Source organism: Balaenoptera acutorostrata, chromosome 5, assembly GCF_949987535.1.
Source record: "Balaenoptera acutorostrata chromosome 5, mBalAcu1.1, whole genome shotgun sequence".
In the NCBI taxonomy this organism is placed as follows: domain Eukaryota; kingdom Metazoa; phylum Chordata; class Mammalia; order Artiodactyla; family Balaenopteridae; genus Balaenoptera; species Balaenoptera acutorostrata.
Window position 1 is genome coordinate 68435207 of NC_080068.1, and position 19362 is coordinate 68454568.

At 44.2% G+C, this 19362-nt stretch overlaps 1 protein-coding gene across 3 annotated transcripts in view; it reads right to left on the reverse strand.

The window, feature by feature from the left end:
* The window catches only part of KIT (KIT proto-oncogene, receptor tyrosine kinase), an 86901-nt gene extending 67787 nt beyond the window's left edge, over positions 1 to 19114 (reverse strand). For all 3 annotated transcript variants that reach the window (XM_007168427.2, XM_007168426.3, XM_007168424.2), the window contains exon 1: positions 18987 to 19114. In XM_007168427.2, the coding sequence (XP_007168489.2) occupies positions 18987 to 19053 (67 nt within the window). In that variant the 5' untranslated portion in view covers positions 19054 to 19114. The remainder of the gene's footprint in view (positions 1 to 18986) is intronic.
* Positions 19115 to 19362: the final 248 nt, after the last annotated feature.

The following is a 19362-nucleotide window of genomic DNA, read 5'->3' on the forward strand; positions in this document are numbered from 1 at the left end:
CCATATCCCTGGAAGCATAATACTCAAGAACTTCTCCTGGGTGGTCCACAGGCCAGACCCCAAATTAGAACCAAATCATGAGATTCTGCTGCCACTGTGCAAGGGACTCACCTTTCTAGCAAGAGGATTAGATGATGGTGACAAATATGCTCTTGTAAGTAGAATTCATTAGGTGACACCTACAACAAAATTGCATACATTCACCAGCCCGCACGTCCTAGGGATAAAAATGGGACTGCCCCCCACCACCCGCATTCATTCATTCAACTAAAAATTTTTCTTGAATGCTTGCCATGGGCTGGGCCCTTGGGCAGCAGGGAAACAAGGCAGGGTCCCTCGTGCAATTTATATGAATTTATATTTAGCTCCACAGGTGAGCTGTAAACCAATAATTTATACAATTATATAATTACAATGTGCGGAGTGTGAAGAAGTGCACTGTACACAAGGAGTGCTGACCTGACCTACCCTGGGGGGTCAGAAAGGACTGCAAAGGAAAACATGTGAGCTGGGGTCTGAGGTGCACTAGGAGACCAGGGAGAAACACAGTGCCCCTGGCAGTGGGCAGAGGGGCAGGGTGGCTCCTGCAACTCCAAGGGACAAGGACATCTTTAAGGAGTGAAAAAGCATGGACAGCAAAGGATGAGGCAGGTAATCTGCAAAATGGAGATCAAGAGGAGCCACTGGAGGCGTGGGATGGGATCTACAAGGACAGACTTTATTCCAGGAACACTGGGAAGTCTCTGAAAGGTTTTAATCAGAGAGGGACACGATCACATTTATTCCTTTAAAATATCACCAAGAGGGGCCCTTCCCATCACCCCTCCCCCTGGTACATGGCATGTTTTCCGAAGGCCCCTTGCAGCCTCTGCGGGGCACTGTCCCACAGTACTGCCAATAGTCTGCTTTCCTGTCTGGACCAACTGAAACTCCTATCTATCTTTCTAGTGCCACAGAAAGAGAACTGAGAATTGCACCCTCGCCTGACATTCAAGAGGTCACACGAACTTTAATATTTTTTTTTAACTATCACTGCCCAACGCTGTGACAAAACCCAATCATTTTTGCATTGAAGACCGGTGGTTCTCAAACTTTAGTCTGTACCAGGATTACCTGGAGAGCTTGGTAAAAGGGACCGCTGGGCCTCGCCCCCTGGTCTGGAGTGGAAAGGCAGAGTTTGCATTCCTGACAAGCCCCAAGTGATCCTGCTGCTTGCGGGTCCAGGACCACACGTGGAGGACCAGTTATCCCCTCCCCCGCAAGGCAGGCAGCTATCAGGAGAAACCCGTGGCATTAATGCAGCAAAAAAACATTTTTTTTTTACCAGAATCTGTATCTTGGAATTCAAAGCAAACCTGCAAAACAGATTTTCTTGAGTGAGCAAATCTGCCTGGCTTTTACACCTAGAAATCGGCCTCACACTGGGTCCCCCTGACAAGCTTTGGCAGCCACTCGGGCACAGATTTCTTGAATCCCCAAGCTTTAGAAGTGGGAAATGTTACAGAATTCACCAGTCACAGCTACAGGACTCTGGAATAGTGACACTGGGTGGCAAATACAACTTCTGTAGCACATCAGACCTCAATCTGGTGCATGACATCTGAGGGCCCAGAGCCCATGTCCACAGCCCATGCTAACCCAGTGACGGCCTCTGGGCTCTCATCTGCAGTGGGTGAGAAACAGAAAGCAGCACAGGCTTCTCCTTAGACTGTATGTGGTCCTGCACCAGCCCTATCAAATGCCAGGCATTTCTTGGTGAGTAGTCAGATACTATTCACCAATTTTCTAAATTGCTAATCAGATAATTGCTGCAATTGTAAATTCTGCAGCCATTCTACATTTGAATACACAAAATAAAAAATAATTAGACCAAAACAATCACATTGGTCTAAAAGCACACTAATGGACAAAATTTGTTTATTCAAATTTGTTGCGACATTCATCAAAACACTTGGCTGGTCAATTTGCTTAATGAGTGTTGACTTTTCCCTTAATTTTTCTTGGGTGACATTCACTTAGAGCAATACATTAAGCCTGCTACCCGTTTGCAAAGAATTCTTAATGACCAGCCCCATTTTTAAATGATTTCTTCTCAATCTCTGTAGAAAACCAGAGGGAATGTCTGAAAATGATCTTACTCTATTTTACAGAATAAAAAAAAAAAGTTTCCAATATACCCATTGAGAAAGCTTTACTTCTTCCTTCTATGGCTTTAGAATAATGGCTATCCCTAAATACAGGAGGAAAAAAGGGCCAATTCTAAAATTGTCACCTTTTAGTATGTAACTTAAATCAATGGCCAACTGGAGGAAACTCAAGTTGGAGAAAGGAAATTTAGTATTTTTGGAAATCTAAATTAATATTATGTCAAGTCCTGGCAGCATTTTTTTTTCAAATGACTATAATTAGAGATATGCAAATTCTTCAATGGGGGAAAAAAGGCTGAAAGAGAAAAATGCACCTAATTAAGCAATGATTTTATCTTTATTAGATGGTATTAAAAGTGTAAGTGTGGTTTAATCCTTTTAAAACTATAAAATAGCATTATCTCCTTCAGAACTCAAGGAATATCAAACCAAACAAACAATGGCAAAAGTGTGTCACTCTTTACACCTTTTCCTCAGATATGGGCTTCCTGGTACTCAGATGATTTCAACTATTACATTTTGTCATAAACAATAAGCTTAGAGTGGGATGAATTGGGAGATTGGGATTGACATGTATATGCTAATATGTATAAAATAGATAACTAATAAGAACCTGTTGTATAAGAAAATAAATAAAATTCAAAAACAAAACAGTAAGCTCAGAATATGGCTTAGGTAGCCCATAAAGTGGCCAGTTTTCAGATAGTTAAAACCATTAAGTTTTCTCTCTACTTTCTTATATTTTGGAAGAAAATTATTTTTAAAGGCAGGTACTACTGATTTAATGTTTCAATACTTTGCTACTTTCGTCCTGACTTGGTAGACCCAAAAGGTCTATAAATTTTATGTTAAAAAGTCCGCATAGATTCTGGCAAGATGGTGGTGGAAGCATAATTATTGAATATCCCCAACTCACCTTAACTATAAAAACAGACAAATAGAGCAGAACCAAAAACCCCATGGATAGCATCTACAACAAAACCAGGTGATAAGGTATCCCCACGAGCCCTATGTATGAAGGAGGTGGGGACAAGCTACCAACAGCTTCAAGAACTGCCGATAGGTACGCACTGCAATTCTCAGAGGGCCATTCTGGGGACACCCACAGAAGCTGGCAGAGGACTCTGCAGGTTCCAACTTCCCTAGGAAGTACAAAGGGGATTGTGACCCATGTATTTCTAATGGGCTGGAACGTTCTGGGGTGGGAGAGGTCTGATCCCTATGGACTAACAAACTAGGTCAAAGCCCCACACTGAGGAGAAACTGCTAAGGATGAATCTAAGGTGAGTAAAATAGGGCAAAGGAAAGGAAAGGTTCAGATAAGTAGGGGCTGAGAACAGAGACCAAAAAAAAGTAAGACCTTAGGTGTAGAAAAGTAAAGACCATTTTTTTCACCACTTTGTGAAAACAATGTTAAGTGAGTACTCTAGAACTGTGAAACTAGAAAAGCTATAATGGCTCTACTAAGAGTATACAAAAACTCACAGCGAACAACAGAAAAGAATAGCAGTTGAATTCCAAACACGTTATTTAAAGAAAAAATAAGGAACAGAATGACATCCCTAGTATAGAAAATAAAACCATGCCAGAAAGACACAAAACAAATGAAAACTATAACCTAATATTTCAAAAATGAGCTAAAAGAAATTAAATAAAAAGAAGCTATAAAGAACAGCCTAAATCAGAATTTTTAAAACTCAGAAACGAGCTGATTGAATATATATATGTAACTGAATCACTTTGCTGTACACCAGAAACTGACACAACCTTGTAAATCAACTATACTTCAATTAAAAGAAAAAAAAGGAAAAAAAAGAAATGAACTGGAGAAAAGGAAGATTTGAAAATGGAGCTAAAGAACTAAGAATTAGAAATGAAAGAAAAAAATCATTTCAGAGATAAAGGGTAAATAAAAAGAACACAAGAGCAAATAAAATGAATAATGTCTCAAAAGAAGGAGAAGATCGAAAGGAGAAAAATTTTTTAATTCAAACGAATTATGAAGACATTAAAAGGCTTCGAGAGAAAATGATCAATATAAAAGATAGGCAAAGAAGATCTAACATACACACAATGGGAGTTCCAAAAGCCAAGAAGAAGAATAGAACAAACAGCAAAAGCTACACTACAAGAAAGTTTGAAATTACAGTCAGCCCTCTGTGTCTGCAGGTTCCACAACAACAGTACAGAGAGCCCACGGTACTGCGCCATTTTATATAAGGAACTTGAGCATCCAGGATTCTGGTAGCTGTGGAGGTCCTGGAACCAACCCCTTGCAGATATGGGAGGATACTGTACTTACTAAAGTAGCACAGTATGCCCCTGGAAAAATCAACCCAGAGCATCTAACACTACAGAACTACTGGACTTCAAAGAATAAAGGCAAAAAACAGGCCTTTGGGTATCTAGGCAAACACACCAAGTTAAACATGAGGGAAAGAAAATCAGATTGCCAGCAGACTTTGACATCACTTTACGGCAAAAGACAATATAGTAAAATATTAAAGATCCTTGAGCGGAGAAAAGATGAGCCAAGGATTTATATCAGACAACCTGACTTTTAAGTATAAAAGCGAAGGCTACAGACAAGCTGTTGTGAACATAATTCAGGAAACACTTCCCATGAATGCTTCCTGAGGTATCTGTTAGAGGATGAGCTTCAGAAAACCAAAATGTCAGGAAAGACAGAACATAAGAACTAGTGGCAAGCATTAAACATATATTTACTTGTGGAACTAAGATTAAATGTTGGTAACAAAGGAGACAGCAGAGTATGTGACTGCTGTATATTCTGATAAAGTAATTTTGGTGCAGTTATCAGAAAAATTAGGGGAGGGAGAGTATCTGCAAAGTAGAATATGCTTGCTGATTGCCTTATAGTAAAAGGATATTACTTCAAATCCCAAATAGGGGAGAAAAGGGAGAGGAAAGAATAGGCTACTAGCTAATTTAAATTGTTACTCACAGAAGGAAACCAATAGAAAATAGGGCCCCAGAAAGAGCGAACCAAGGGTATCATATAAAGGTATAAGTATAAAGGCAACCATTAGAACACAAATCTTTGTAAGTACCCAACACAATCTTTGTAAGTACCCAACGGTATATCCAAAAAAGGGAGAGAAAAATAGAATAATAGAGGAACACACCATCTATTAAGTCGTCTTTGTAAGTACCCAATGGTATATCCAAAAAAGGGAAAGAAAATAGAATAATAGAGGAACACACCATCTATTAAGTTGTCTTACTAAAAAAGAAATCAAACCTCTAAATGACCAATTTACAGGAAATTCAGGGAACAGAGAACATGTTAAACAGCACCACAGGAAAGCAGGCAGCAGCATTAGGACTGTGGAAAACTGCACAGGACTAATCCTCAGTTTTCTTCAACAAACATTGGGGAATAGAACCTATAAATAAGAAATGACTTAAAAGGCTGTATCAACAAGCTGCCATATATGGCTCTTGCTTATAGTCTATCAAATATTTAACATATTCATCTATGTTTTTATATTTATTTTCAATAAGGGAAATGTGAATCCTGGTTACTCAATGACACTGTGGAATTTTATTGCTTTGGAAGGCCGTGACATTGGCATTACCATTATGTTTAGGGAAGGGAACCTTTCTATTTTAGAGCTACGTACTGAAAATGTTCACAGATGCAATTCTATGATGCTTATGCTTCAAAATAATGGGAGGATGGGGGGAATTCCCTGGCGGTCCAGTGGTTAGGACATGGGCCTTCACTGCTGTGGACCCGGGTTCGTTCCCTGGTCGGGGAACTAAGATCCCACAAGCCGCATGGGGCAGCCAAAAGAAAATGGGAGGATGAAGTGGGTAGATGTAAAGCAGAAAGACTGGTGTTGATCCAACTGCTGAAGCTGGATGATAGGTATATGAGGGTTCGTTCACTATCCTCCGTGTGTGAGATGGTCCCATGATAAATATACATATACTTACATTTCTATGTATTTTAAAGTTACATATTTTTTAAAGTTAACGTGAGATTCAATTCCTCCATCTTGAAATAAAATGGCTGCTAATAGGTTTTCAAATAACCCAGCCTAGAAGTCATAGGACACCCCCCTTTTTCTTTAAATCCTTTCCTAGTCAACTGATAGCAAACTTAAACAGGGTCTATTTAAATTTAGGCCCTGAAATTCTCACCCAAAACAATAGGTGCTAACCAATGATGATGACACCAGATAAAAAGAATTCTCTGGCTTAGAAACACTATATAGTCTTTTGTCAAATCTAAACCAAGTGCTTTAAGGCAACTGATTTCATAATACCTTAAGCATCTACACTTGTATACCTAAAGCTGTTGGTTTCATCGAAATTGTTAACTGACATGGTACCAAGCACCTGAGTATCTACATTAATGCCTTCAATCACAGCTGTGGTCAGTGGATGCCTTCCTGCCCATAACTAAAGAGGGTACCACTTTCTGTCCCTGGACAGTCTTTATCTTGGATTCCTTCCTGAGGATCAACACTACAATACCAAAGGCAGCACAAATCCTACTCCATGCCCAAGACTTGACAGAGAAGGAACTTTCCAGTTCTGGGCACCAACAGTGTCAATTCTCATCTGGGGGAGTCCCCGATTTGAAGCTGGAGGGCTTATCACTTCATGGAACTCTGAAAGGCCACCCTAAGGCTAAAATGCAAAAAGTCAGATGAAGTCACCCTGTCACCTCACCCAGGCTGGCTGCAGCAACACGGCAGTTGACACACCATGCCCAGTATGACGGACGGTGGCTAAACGGCGCTCTGTCAGACTCAAAAGTGCCATTAGTTAAATACAGGTATTATTAAAAACTGAAGGTGGTCAGATTTCGACAAGAAAAAGATGAAAGAATTGAAAAAGGAGGCGCAGAGCCTCCAGTCCTTGGAGACATACTGGAGAGCATTCAGCCTGGACCACCCTGAAGCATCCTCTCTCAGCTGTGAAAAAGCATTCTGGTCCATTCTGGGAAAAACGGTTCCAAAGCCACAGATGGACCATGCACTTTGGCACATTCAAGGCTCCACAAAGTCCTGAAAGTGAAGACACCTATCTGTGTTCCCCCGGCGTTGCAGACACTTCTGCCACCCCCTTCGGTACATCCTTCACCAGTACATCCTCACACCTGCTGGAGAGGCTGAAGTTACAAAGACTGGAGCCGTGACAAGCTGGAAGACTGGCGTGTGATGCTCAGCCCTTCCAAGGGCACTGACGGGGCAGACAGGACTTGAGTGACAAACATCTCACAAAGCTCCTCCTGAGTCGGCCCCGACCCAGGCCCTTCCCCAACCCACCCCTACCTAACTTCATTTTTGCCTCTTCTGGTCCCTCCTTCCCTGTGAACCCCGTCCCCCAACCCTCTGAGAAACCTTGCCTTTCTCTGCTTCCTTCCTTAATAGACCATAATAAGAAACTGAAATAAATCTAAATGAAGGCGCTTTCTCTGAGAGACTCTAGACTTTTTCTTCCTTCTGGGCTCTTTGTGGACCTGGACTCATGAGAGAAAAAGAATTCACTAGAACATAAGCCCCAAGAGGACAAGGATTTTTGCCTGGTGTGTTTACAACTATACCACTCGCCCCCCTACTGCGTCAATAATTATTTGTGAACAAATCTATAAACTCCTGGTACGTGTAGGGTCCGTTTAAAAGATACTGAAGGGACTAACAGAATGAAACTGTAAATCTTAAGTGCTACAGCTTTATGCCCAGAGTTGCTGTTCCAAGTTTTCCGAATGGAGAGAGAAGCCATCTGCACCTGCCTTGGACTTGTCCTCACCTGATGGCATGCCGCTCGCTACCTGAGCTCTTTCGGCATCCTGGCCAGCTTCTTCTTAGAAGGCAGTCATTCTGAAACGATGGTGATCATTTAAAATACTATCCCTTGAAAAGACTGGAATGGAAATTAGGCTACACATTCAGATCTCCTAAAAAATTCATAAACCCTTCTACATATGCTAGTTTATTTTAAAAAGCTGGAAAGGGAGGTTCTTTTTCATGAAAGTGATGCATTTTGCTTGAGCTAGAAACTCGTCTACTATTTCCCTGTAGTAAATATACTGACTATACTAAAATAAGGACAAAAACCTTTAAACATCCCAATTAACTGTTTTCAAGTGGTGATTCTAATGACATATTTTTGGAGTAAGAATCCTGGTTTGACTTAACAATGACAAAAAGCCGAAAGACCAGTCCGTGCAGTTTTACCAGACCATTCCTTGAAATGAAAATCTTCCATCAGCCGTTAAAAAAGAAATCTACATTGTGAAAATTAGGATGGAAATGCATTTTAACATTTACAAACTTAAAAACTTATCACTTTATAACAGACCCATAGTCTTTCCAAGTAGTATAATTTTCAATTTTTTAAACAATAGTTTTGGGTTTTTTTAAGCATGCACCAGCCAAGTTGAATAACAGCCAAATGCCACACAAAATCGCTAGTAAATGTTTTCCCCAGAAGCCACATCTACATTAGATCCCTTTCTATAAATACTTCCTTCCAATAAACAGAGACACCAAATAATTTCCAAAGTTCTTTGTGACAACGCCACCTTTGTTCTAACCCTGCAAAGCAATTCCTCTGCTAACGAGTCTACATAGGCCATCATATTTAAATTACTGGCAGCCCTGACTGTTTTCAAGAATTTTATAACACCCTTTGAAATAACGTGAGTCACCTGGGATAAACCCAAATGAAGCGGGATGTTTTGCCTCACTGAAGAACTTAGAGACACAAGGAAAAAAGTAAGGATTTCTCCTCTTTTCATTTTCCCTATTATTTTTTAATCCATTAGGTCAAGAACAAGGCATTCCCTGGGAAGTACCATCACTCACACTTTTTCCTTAAGTGATAGATTTCTGCCCCCCGCAAACAGCCACCTCCACCCCAAGGCTCACTGCTTTGGGAAGGGCAGTGACCAGCACCCCTCATGACCTTTTAATTACCTTCTAAATGCAGGGCTAGGGAACCTAGAGCAGAATCCCAAGATGGCCTAAGCCAGTCAGGACTCTTATCAGGCTTGGGGGTTTCATTTGTTGCCGGGTTGGTTGGTTGGTTGAACAAGTGAATTTATGCAGACTGTTACATTCCTGACTTATCATTTTAATAAATATTTAAAACTTGTTAAGAAGCAGAGACTCAAAGATCATCTCTTGCTACTAACAGATGTTGAGTCTACAAAATCTGTGATCTTGGCTGCGGGGTGGTGGGAAGTAGGAAGGTAGGGGAGGGTAATTAGCCCTGGACTTAAAAGCAACTCCAAGTACACATCCGTGCACGGACCTACTCTGGATTTGCATTGTGCATACAATATATGTAATATCATGCAAAAGTGAGACCTATACTCTTCCGTTTCTTTTTTTTTTTAATTTTACACTTTATTTATTTATTTATTTATTTTTGGCTGTGTTGGGTCTTCGTTTCTGTGCGAGGGCTTTCTCTAGTTGCGGCGAGCGGGGGCCACTCTTCATCGTGGTGCGCGGGCCTCTCACTATCGCGGCCTCTCTTGTTGCGGAGCACAGGCTCCAGACGCGCAGGCTCAGTAGTTGTGGCTCACGGGCCTAGTTGCCCCGCGGCATGTGGGATCTTCCCAGACCAGGGCTCGAACCCGTGTCCGCTGCATTGCCAGGCAGACTCCCAACCACTGCGCCACCAGGGAAGCCCCACTCTTCCGTTTCTTAAAGTTATTTATCTGAGTAAGCACCTACTTGACCAGATTACACATACAAAAATCTCATCACATATGGTACCGCAGGAAATACTGCAGTTACTGAAGAAAAATCCAGGTGCCCTAAAAATTATCCTATTCATCTTCTGCTAGTCTCCACAGAGATTTTTTTCTATGGGAGTCTTTCAGCTAACTGTAAACCTCTACTTCTGCTGTTCACACCTTGACCAATTCCTGCCCCATTCTTCAAGATTTAACTCAGGTCCCAGATCTTCCTTGGAATCAGCCACTCTACTCAAGAAATGATGCTCATTCCTCCCACCCAATGCAAATGAATATGTGTCCTGGCTTCTGGACCAGCACTAGTATTTAAATCTTATTACAAATCTTACTATGTTAGCATCTACACCAAGCACTTATGTTTCCACAGACCCCAGGCTCCTTGAAGGCAGGGATCACATCTCAGAAGTCATCATGCATGTTGACATGACAAGCGAAATGATGTAATCAACCAGAGACTGCCCAATTGCAATTTCATTTCTACCACCTTCCCCTGCTGGACCACTGGCTGATCTAACGTGCCACTGAGCCATGACCACGAAATGACCAAAGGGAAGGGACAGGTGGGAAGGGAAGTGAGGGTGCTGGGTAAACCCCAGACTGAACAGTCCATCCCTGAGTAATCAAGGGAAAAGGACTTCCTTCACCCTTACAGATCTGTCAGCCTACATGCAGCATGGCTGGCTGTGTCTCAAAATCACCAGTCGGTCGGGTGATCACAGAGCACAATCAGTTTTAGGTTAGCGCTAATGATGGTCGATTACTGATTTCTCTAGACCCCGAACTTCCTTGTTTTTCTTATTTTGGCACTCAGCTTAAGCTATCGTGCACTGCACAGTTCATTCTGTGGTTCGATCCACTGTCCCCAACTCCAATAGACTGATCAATAACCCCTTTTTAGGTGTGGGTTCTTTATTGGCTATTTTCAATATAACCAAAAACTGTGAGGATCCTGTTAGAGTCTACCCAGAATTTATAAGAAACTGTCCACCCCACAGCCGAGGCAGTGAAGAGAGAAAAACAGCTGGTTATTTTATTTAGAAATATTTCAGCTGGGCCCTTAAAGGGTCATCAAGCCAACTGAGGTGGGCAGGACCTAACCATTTCAGAATGACAATTACTTTTGGCTTTTCTCATACCTGTAGCCAAGGCCCTATAACTCTGGTAACACAATAAAGTCTTTTCCAACCCTTCCAATCAAAGAATATTCCCTAAAAAAAAAAAAAAAAAAAACCTCCATTTTTTTCTGGGGCAATTTAAACTATTCTCATTTTGTCCCATTCTTCACTCACATACTACAAATATTTGAAGACTGTCATTCACTAAACCTTCCTTTACCTTATCTTCTCCAGGCTTAATAAATCCAATTCTTTAAGTTGCCTTCAAAGGGCCTATTTCCCAAAGCTTTAATCAACTCTACGTCCTCTTCTGTGCCTAAAACATCCATTTTGTTCTCGAAGAAAACCAATAAACATACTTTTAAAATAGTCTAATGCAGAGACTAAATGAAGAACTATCTTCCTTCCATCGATTTCTTTTCATGAATATTTACTTTTCGTTATACGATGGGTACACAACACACAATCCTTTACAATCCCCAAATCCTACTGTAATATTATAGAGCCATGTTCTGTGACCTTGGGGGTTTAGTTTTTTACATGCACCTGACCCTAAGAAGATTTTTATTTATATCTGTCATCGTGTCTGTGAAATTAAGTGTCAAGTAAATGCAGCCTGTAAATAATCAATAAACAAACGTAGCGGAGTCCAGCATCATATGCCCTCTTTCAAACGGGCTCCTCTTCTTGGCTTTATTTCTGTGAACTCCATGACACCCCCAGATCTCCGTTACCACACCCACAACAGCCCCTGCTCCCCTTCCCCACAATCTCGTCAGTGCCTGGCACATGCAAGATGCCTGTAAATTTGCCAAGCAAAGTAACTAAGTCTGCCACCTTTATCTTCCTCATGTCTCTTAAGTGTTCCCCCTTCTTTCCAGAGCATGCACCCCAACACGCAAGCACTCACTCCTTCATCCAGAGACCACCTAACCATCTAAAGAGTATGACCGATGGTCCCTCTGCCCAGCTCCCCACCAACACATAGCTCTCAGCCGTGGGCCTAACCATCCTAACAGAGGCCCCTCTGAAACTCTCCCTTAGATATTTGTACACCCATGTTCATAACAGCATTCGTCACAATAGCCCAAAGGGGCAAGCAGCACAAGTGTTCATCGATGGATGAATGGAGAAAAAAATTTGATTGGTACATACATATACGTATACATACACTGCCTTCCTTAAAAAGGAAGGAAATTCTGACATGCGCTGTAACACAGATAAACCTTGAGGACAGTATGCTAAATGAAATAAGCCGGTCACAAAGACAAATACTGAATGAGGTCCCTAGAGTGTCAAACTCATACAGACAGAAAGTAGAATAATGGTTGCCAGGGGCTCAGGGAATGTTTCATGGGTAGAGGGTTTTGGTTTTGCAAGATGTAAGTGTTCTGGATATGGGTTACACAACAATGTGAATGTAATTAACACCACTGAACTGTACACCAAAAAAAATGGTCAAGCTGGTAAATTTTATGTTACGTGCATTTTACTAAAATTTAAACACACACACACACTCACACCCCTCCCTTAGTTCTGGCCGCCCACAGCAAGGGGATGTCCAAGTTTTTGGAGCAGGTTGGGGAGTGTACTTAACAGGACAGAATAGTAGAGCGAACAGCCCTGGACTAGCAAGCAAAGCTGGGAGGGCCACTACTGGGTCAAGTCTACCGCAGCCTTGACTTCAAAGTTTTTTTCAGAATCTGGACCAAACTCAATGCTAAATATACCCTCCCCCTCCAATGCTACTTGAGGCTAATCAGAATCCACCTTTCCAGCCTCTTCGCCTCCAATTCTCTACCCCAAGTCCTAACACCAATTGAAAGATTTGAAAATCTTCAAATAACATCTTCATCTCTTGCTCCCTGTTTCAGGAGCTTTTTCCAACACAAGCCTCCACTATAGACACTCTACCCTCTTTTAAAGTTTAGAAATTAATGTCAAATATTATTTCCCACATGGACTGATCCCTGATTCTCTATCACATGCCCACCAAGACGTAAACTCCTCTCCTTTGAAATATTGCCTGGGCCCTTTGCACTTCTTACACCAATTCTCTCTTTGAATTGTTGGCTCTGCTCTTACTCTGTTCCCACTCCACCGCCAGAGCCTACACGTATAGTCCCAAGGACCAAGGCATAGGGATTGATCATCCTTCGTTAAACTGAATCTGAAATGTTGCCTGAGCATTCACTATGTTCAAAGCTCTGTACAAGTGCTGGAGAACAGGAGAGAAGTTAAACCAGTATTGCCTGAGCACTGCTGTGTGTCCAGCCCAGGGCAACGGACAAGCTCAGCTTGGTCCCTCACAGCTAGGGAAGGGCCTCATATAGTCACGGAAAAGCTCCTCCCTCTCAAGGTGCTTTCAATGCCACTTTACAAGGCAATAGGGTTCATGGACCCTCTGTGAGCTACACTTACTTATTCATTGAGAAAATGGGCCATTTACAGAACTTTCCCCTCCTAAACTTTTATCCAGAAAGCTGTATTCCCTTTAGTGGAAAACAGCCTGTGAATAAGGTTAAACAAAGAACCAGGGAGAGAAGTATGCATTAACACTAACTGTGAACCTTTTAAAAAACTAGACATTGAATGGATAAGCTTCATCTTAATACTAAAAGAAACCCCTCTATACAATCTGGTTTTAAACCATTTCCAAATTTCTCTAAGAGACAAACGCTGAAAAAGAAATATAAAATCAGCCTGATGGTGGAGTCCCCGTGCTTTCCCTGTAAGGGACGCTATGCAAAGTGTGTTTCGTGCATGATCTAATTTACTCCTTTCAGTAGGCCTATACCATCATCCCCATTTTAAAGATGAGGAATTGAAGCTTAAGCAGAGGTGAACGGTCTCGTCCCAGGTCACAGAGCTGGCAAGAGGCCAAGCTGGATAAACTTGTCAACTTCAGAGCCCAAACTCTTAACTCTGATGCCACATGCCCTGAATAACAATTTAGCTTAAACTTTAAAGTTTGCAAAAGCCTTAAAAACCTAACTGTCAGAAAGGTATGCAGCGGAAAATACCTAACCAACGCATTTCATAACCAAAATGTAAGCATTAAGGCTAAAGCGTAAGATGAATGGAAAAATTAGAAAGTATGAATGTTTTCACTGGAGAAATCTTCTGGGGGATATATGTATATGTATAGCTGGTTCACTTTGTTATACAGCAGAAACTAACACAACATTGTAAAGCAATTATACTCCAATAAAGATGTTAAAAAAAAAATTCTTCTGGGTTTTCTTCCCCCCTGGGGAAAAAAATAGTCCAAGATCTGTTCACTCTTTAACACTAGTGATTCCCAACCGTTTTGTCAAAAGCTATGTAAAACTCAAGACAAAAATTAAAGTTTATTTCATTTTAAAAGCTGTCAAGTTAGTACCTATTGGTATCTGCATGCAAGGATTATAAAGAGAAATAGTCAGATTCTACATATTCATGGAGTTTCTTCATTTGTTAGGTGCCTATGCCATCCCAGACCCTGTGCCAAGTATCTTTACAAGAATCTGTTTCTGATCTTTAGAGTAATCATATTAGAGAAGGCATTATTCCCATTTTAGGGACAGCAATAATTCCTAATTTACAGATAATAAATATGTACAGAGCTTGACATGTGTTGAGCTTGTACCATGAGCGTGCCAGGCAGTACCATTCTAAAAACTCTATATGTAGCCGCACATTTACTGGCACAGAGAGGTTAAGTAACTTTCCCAAAGTCACACAGCTAAAACTAGGATGAAAGAGTGAAGTTCAGCAAGGGTAAGCAATTTGTTCCAAGGTCACAAAGCTGTCAGTCATGGAGCCAGCAGACTAATACAAGGCTGTTTTCATTCCTTAGGCCTGTGCTCCTTCCACTAGGTACCTGCGTGGTCCCACCTGTGCTCACCGGGACCCGAGGCTAAATGCCTAAAAGCCCGACTTGCAGTATAGAGTGGTATTGTCTAGAGCAATGGAAAGAGTAGAGGTCCCATCTAAAGAGGGGGAGGTTTCGATTCTTTGAGAGAATAAAGAAATCTAGATCTTGATATAAATTCTCCATATTTTAAATACTGCCCCAATGTTTTCTAAAAAAAGCATCATGTGGGCCAAACGAAACACATCCAAGCAAGAGCTATGAGTTTGCAATTAAGAATCTGAAGTCAAAAGATGGTCTGTCTCGGGTCCAAAATGTCAAGAGACCAGAGCTGCCAGGCTAGGCTCTTCCTCACAAGTCCTCTCTGCTTCCAACAAAGATTTACACTGGATTCGCCCTAGATTCAAACTTTTACCTCTGGTGACTCCCTTGTAGGCCCTCTTCACTCTGGATTTGCAGCCACGAAAATATCTATTCAAGTTACAGAGACTGCAGGTGAAATTTTGCATGCTTAGGATTTCTTCAAATGTCCTTCAGTCCCCTTTTTAAAAAAGTTACCATATGTGAATGCAGCAACATTAAGCACTTCCCTAGCCTATCAGCTGTTAAACTAAATTCATTCTGGAGAAAACGTCGCTGCAGCCTTGACCGCTGCCTTTGAGGGGTCCCTGCACTGCAGTCCAGCTTCAAGAATTCCCGCTCAGGACACCGCGGCTCATTTCCTGGTGTCTTTCTTTAATCAGCTGGGGGAGACTTGAGGAAATGAGTCAAAATCCTAAGGGCAACTTCTAACGGCCGTCAACAACAGCAGCAAAATCCATCACAACAACATCTGTACATAAACGTGCTCCAAGGGAAGCCCACAAAATAACTTGGCACATTTCTGATAAGCATTTGTTTTGGAAAAAGAAAGGCTTTGAGTGCTGAGCTGCCACTATATCTCATTGTGCTCGTCCAGGGTAAACAGCCAATGATGTTACCCATCACTGGGGGTTTTCTCTCTCACAAGTACGCCACAAGTATATAATGCTAAGACCACTTTTAGTTTTTTGCAGTGGGGGTGGAAAAAAATTTCAACTAACTTGCACCATCATTTTAGAGACAGTGCATCTTCATTTCGGAGGGACTCTACCTGGAATAGGACAGCTAACACCTAAAGCCCTCATACCCAGCATCAAATGCCTACATACCCCCCAGGGAAGCTATCATTGAATGACTCCCCCTTCAATGAATACTTCCCTCAAATTGAGAACACTAACTCAGACATCGTATGACAGGCAATCTAGGTCTTTTTCACCAACACTGGGAAAGTAATGATCTTGGCCATCCTATATTCCCAGAACCTCCAACAATGCCTGGCATATGATATAGAATAGTTTCAAATAAATCTCACTTTACAACTGATTCTGAGAAATCATGTGATTGGATATACAGCTGGGCATATGGGGCCAATCTCAGGCTTCACCCCTGATTATTCTGGGAACTGGCTTATCCTCAGCCAGTTTCTCCAGCTTTGATGGTAGGGATGGTAACAAGACTACCTCCAGGGCTTGTTGAGAGGACTGGAAATTGCAGGCAAAGGCCCCAGCACTGGGTCTGGCACTAATGTGAAATTGGAGGCACCCTAGAAAACGTGTTGCAGTAGCACAGCATGAATGGTTTATAAAGTCTTAAGAAAAAATGTGTGGATGGGTGGGAAAGACCAGAAAGGGGATAAATGAATTGTCTGGGTTCCCTTTTATAAGACCATCATGTTATTTCCAGCAGGATGGTAATTCAGAATGTTATGTGTCCAGCTGCTGGGGATGACTCTAGCCTCACACCTGCAGGAACGAGGGGAGGGTATGATTCACTCTTCACTGCAGGTTCATCCTGCTGGGCACAGGAGTTGTAAACACTGGGGCGGGGCGGGGGTGGTGATGATGGAGGGTCCTGCAGAGTTGGCACCTCCTAGGCCTCAAAGGGAAACTGTAGGCGAGCATGTGTGGACCGGAGGGAACACACATCTCCCTGCTTTAACCAGAGGCAGACCAGTAGGACACCACCAAGCGGTCGCTGTGACCAGGAGGCAGTGGAATTTCAAGGAGGCAGGAAGGATTCAGGGAAAGAGTTCAGAGGAAGTGTAGAGTCTACGCTCATAACGCTGGAAGAGGAGAATTTGGGACCCAAAGGATCCTTCATGGTGCAGACCCCTTGCTGCCCTGTTGAGGACCCCGGGCTCCCCCAGATTTAAGGGGTTGGCACAACGGCACACAGCCAATAGAAGCTGAGAAAAGGAGAACCAGAAAGGCAGCACAAGCCTTTGTCACTACACCACACTGCCCCCCAGGAGCCAGACCTTAAAATCCCCTTTGCCAAAAAAATCTGTTGGATGGAGCGGGCTAATTATGAGGAATAAGGGAGCAATTGACTCATTTAATTTTAAAAATGGGAAATAGTATGTGTGGTCTACCTTTCTTGTGTCCCCGTCGGGTCCAGTGCACACCCCTTCACTGAAATTAAAATGTCAAGGCACAAAGATGGAAAGGACCAAACGTCTAATTTGAACGCTTAGGCAGTCAAATCCGCCACGGGAATCCGGACACTCATTCATGATCCCTCCTACCTCTCTTCCCCCACAGGAAAGCCCTCACAATGCCTTTTAAGACTGGGAAGGGGAAGGCTGCATTTTAAGACTTCATGAGAAAACTGATCAGCAGTAGATAGAGTCCCACAATAGTTCATAGCGATGCTTCCTTTGGAGCCCTTGAATTCCAGTTCAGACTCACTTTCTATCCTTACATCATCAAGTTAGCCTTAAAGGTCAAAAAAAAAAAAAAGACCTGGGAAAAAGCAGGGCTTCAGGGGTTAGCCGGGCGACCTGCACTCGCTTGCGCACCAGCGACGCCCAGAAAAAAAGAGAAGGGGCAGGAATCTGAGGGCTTCCAGGAGCCTGCAAATCCTCCTCCACCTGAAGACCCCAGTTCCCGCGCAGATATAACCGATTTTCATAACAGCTTTAATATGTAAGTAAGATTTGCAGAAAGTTCCACTCCATCTCCCACCCGTCACCTCAGGCAGCCCTTCAGTAGAGATATCATATGGGAGGGGGTGTTGCGAATCTCAAAATTCCCAAAGAAAACAAGGACCTGCGATTACAGGTCGCAGACACCGTGTAGAGGGGCTTGCAGAGCCCTGCCAGCCTGGCCGGGCACTCTGGCCGTGAGTGGGTGGCGGCTGGGGTCAGGGACCGCAGTGTCCTGGCGCACCGTCCCCGCCTCCCCCGGGAGCAGGCAGCAAACGCAGCCCTCAGCCGCTCCGAGGCGCGTTGCAGGAAAGAAACGGCACCCGGCAGAAAGGGGCGAGCCTCGGGCACGGAATCTACAAAAGCAAAAAGTCTGCAACCTAGCGGCTGTTTTCCACACGCCCTACCCAAGTTGTCTCCGGAGCCGCACCTCCAGGTTCGCGGCCACAGAGCCGCACGCGGTACGCTCCCCGTGCAAAAGGCATAAACGGAGGACCCGGGGACAACGCAGTCTTCGACTCGGGTCCAGGATGGCGCCTGAAGCAGAAGACGCAGCGGGTCCGTCTCCTGCTCTGGGGCACAAAGAGCGCCGCGGTTTGGAAAGCAGGCGCCGCAGAGCAAAGAAAAGGCTCTCCTCCAACTTCGCCCTCCGCGCGGCTGAGAACCTGCCGGCCGGTCCTCCGGTGCGCCGGTCACACACGCACAACTTTTAACAAAAGGAAGCAGCGGTCGCGCCTCGCCCGGCGGAGATTAACGCGCTGGGTGCGAAGCCCCTTGCCGCCCGCCTCTGCGCCCGCTCACCCTCCACACAAAAGCATCCCCAAACTCGCACGCAACCCGTTGCCCTCAGCCTCACCTCGCTCAGCCTAAGCCCCCCTCGCCGCCCCCATTCCCGGAAGACCCCCAGCTCAGCGCGCCCACCACCAGCGACAGGGGGCTCCCTGCGCAGGTGAGCAGGGCAGGGCGCAGGAGAGTCCCAGGGCCGCCCCGAACCTTCCCGGAGGCTGAAGTGCCCCGGCACCAGAGGGCCGGCAGCCACCTCTCCCGACACACCCCAACGTGTTCGGGCCCTAGGGGAGCACAGGGTGAGCCGAGGGACGCGGTCCGGGTGCCCGCAGCGCCCTCCCACCTGTCTGGACGCGGAGCAGGAGCACCAAGACGAAGAGGAAATCCCAGGCGCCGCGAGCGCCTCTCATCGCGGTGGCTGCGCTGGGAGCAGAGCTCCGTTTCACGTTCCTGCTCTCGCCCAAGTGCACGGAGCGCGGCAAAGCCGGGCCCCCAGAGCTGCGAGCGCCGAGCAGCGGCCCCTCCTCCCAGCGCCCTCCCACTGCGTGCCGGCCACGCCCCTTCTCCGCGCCCCTCCTCGCTTCCCCTCCCTCCCTCCCCCACTCCTGGGTCTTGTTCCCTGGCTGCGGCGTCTGACCCCTGCTCCTTCGACGTGCTGATCCCGGGGGACCGAGCCCGCGGGTAGCGAGCGAGCACGCCGGCCCTCGCCGCCCGCTCCT